At 46.9% G+C, this 2,609-nt stretch overlaps 1 protein-coding gene across 1 annotated transcript in view; it reads right to left on the bottom strand.

Annotated features, from left to right (window-relative positions):
• The window catches only part of LOC107376813 (FH2 domain-containing protein 1), a 12,964-nt gene extending 10,751 nt beyond the window's left edge, over positions 1 to 2,213 (bottom strand). The window contains exons 1-3 of the mRNA XM_054748654.2: positions 1,965 to 2,213; positions 1,700 to 1,867; positions 1,564 to 1,625 (exon numbers count right to left, since the gene is read on the bottom strand). Of these exons, the coding sequence (XP_054604629.2) occupies positions 1,564 to 1,625; positions 1,700 to 1,867; positions 1,965 to 2,213 (479 nt within the window). The remainder of the gene's footprint in view (positions 1 to 1,563; positions 1,626 to 1,699; positions 1,868 to 1,964) is intronic.
• Between the last annotated feature and the right edge of the window lie 396 nt (positions 2,214 to 2,609).

The following is a 2,609-nucleotide window of genomic DNA, read 5'->3' as shown; positions in this document are numbered from 1 at the left end:
CTAGGCCTGGCTCCAGAGGGGGGACATGGTGCCACACGTCTGTGTGAGGGAACATTGTTTCCATTTATGTCACTCATCATAGGAGGTCTTTGGGCTGCGCTTTCTCTGATCCCTCACCTAGGACCTGTTTGCCATGGGTGACCATGTCATAAAGCCTCTGACAACTTAGTTCCTAGGATCATTGTAACACTCAAACGCCTCGACCACGATAAGGTGGCAGCCCAGGGGGTGCCGGTGCCAACCTGATAACAAGCTTAGACCCCCTGCTGAGGGAAGAGCCTAAGCATAAGTAGATTTTTTGTGGTAATTGAATCTATTGTGAGACGTGCAGGGGTGGACTGGCCTATATGGCATTCTGGCACTGTCCCGGTGGGCTACTTAGCCAAGTGGGCCACTTGCCCAGCTTGGGCCATCCCAAACCAAGCCCCCGTCTCACATGCGGCTTTAGAGACAAGTCCGCAAGCAGCACACACACAACACCCTGTCCCTCCCCCCACATTTGGCAGGATAGACGAGTCATGAGCAGCAACCTTCCCTGCCGAGGGCCGACAGTTCATAAAAATGCTAGGGCCAAATTTTGGTCCTATTCCACCCCCGGAGACGTGGAACCATAGCCAGTGAACGCAATTACCTGAAATTGAAAAAAAGATGTGTAGACAAATATTTTTCTTGTCACTGAGCGGATTAAGTCAAATAACGTGATGAAGACTCATCCATGTGATTTGTAGTTGGTTTCTCCCTCATGCCTGTATGTCAGCTGCTGTGTTTAGTAAGCACTCCATCTGAACATCATAAACAGATAGAGGACACTGGTTCTGCTACATCCACCCCAGATTCTAAAGGACCACACATCCTGTAAAATGTTTAAACTAACACTGTTCACACACTAACCTGTTGGTCTCATGTAAAACCTTTAGATAGTTGGTGTGACTTCTATCACTTTAATGAGACTTTTCTTTGTGGTCTTTTACATAAAGTTCAGCCCAAAGTGAGTAAACTCGTGTTCGGCTGCTTATTTCTTAGCTAAACCAACACTTTTATCTAAAAATCCCGATGAGTCATGTTTACGATGAGATGGAACCTGTGAGGATTTTGTATCAGCGATCCTAACAATATGGATAAACTTGTGGGCAGTGCCTTTACCAATGTGCTACCACTCCCCTGTTTGCGTTCACTCTTCTTCTCTTCGTCTCCAGACTTTTCCACTTGCCTCCTGTTCTCTCCTCTGACTGATCACACGGTTAGGTCTACCTTGTCCTGTGTAACTGAGTAGAACAGCTGTGACTGTTTTAACCTACAACACCTCAGGATGAGGGTGCGGAGACGCATCACGCTACTGCCCAGGGTCTCTCAGCCGTATGTGTGCCAGCTTTAGCGTGTAGCATGACTCAGCACTTTAGGTCAGGCCCAGACCCTAAAGCTCACATTTTAAATGTTAATTTTTTTCTGTTAAAACCCAAAGAAGTTCCTCTTAAACTGGAGAAGCAGCCCAAAACTCGATGCATGGGGTCTGTTTCACTGTGAATCAGGACATTTGGTGCTGATGGGATAAACACTCTTTACCTCTTGAACTGTTTGAGGAAGATGGCGACGTTTAGCCCTCGCTTCGGGTCCAGAATGGAGACCTGGTGAGGAGACACACACAAGGTGGGTCCACTAACGCCCTCCACCTCCTGCTACACCGTCAACAAAAACAAACCTCTTTAGTTTCCCTGAACGAGACCCGGCCCTTTCCTCCCCTGGTGGGCGGGGCCTTGGCGTCTGACTGGCAGTCGTTGTGACCAAACAGCTCCTCAACCTCCTGGACATCGATCTGGAAGTGCTGCTGCACCTGACCCTGAGTCCACAGGTTGGTGCGACCTTTCACCTGAAACACAAACATTCTCTAAGTCATTGCTTCTGGTTTTATTTGCTACTGATGATCAGAAACATGTAAAAACACAAACATGTTCTGACATGACTACCTGCTCCTCTGGTATTGTTTTCCAGAAAAAGCTCCTCACCCTCCTCTTCTTCAGACATGTGCTGTCTCTAAGCCCTAATGGAGGAGGAGGTGGTGGGGGAGGTGGGGGAGGAGCTACTGGTGATCTTGTCCCATTTTCACTGATGTGAGAAAAAGGAGGTGACATCGCCTTGGAAACGGCAACATCCTCCTTTAGGAAGGAGAAGCCCTCGCTGTCGTTGGCCGGAGAGATGCTGCCCATGACGTGCATCTCCACAGCTGATTGGATGAGAGGTGGCAGGCAGGATGAAGACGAAGATGAGTCATTGCATCTGGAACATGGTGAGTCAAAGGTCAAAGGAAAGAGTAAAAAATGCTGATGAGGAGAAGAAACAAATCTGGAGTCAATATTTGGTCCCAGATTTCAAACTTAATACTTTTCTCCTGTTATGAAAACATCTCCAGCTTCATGTTTCCAACACAGAAAGGTGGAAGCAGCTTTTTCAAAATAATAAAAATAATAATAAATAATAAAATAAGAACATGAGATTCAAATGTTATAACTAAGGTGGAACTTTAACACACACACACTCTCTCTCTCTCGCTCTCTCTCTCTTTCATCTTTAATGGATCAGCAGGAGGCGTAAATCCTTGCTGACGTGTTCCC

The sequence above is a fragment of the Nothobranchius furzeri genome, chromosome 2, assembly GCF_043380555.1.
Source record: "Nothobranchius furzeri strain GRZ-AD chromosome 2, NfurGRZ-RIMD1, whole genome shotgun sequence".
Taxonomy (NCBI): Eukaryota; Metazoa; Chordata; class Actinopteri; order Cyprinodontiformes; family Nothobranchiidae; genus Nothobranchius; species Nothobranchius furzeri.
This window is presented reverse-complemented; position numbering and strand designations above follow the sequence as displayed.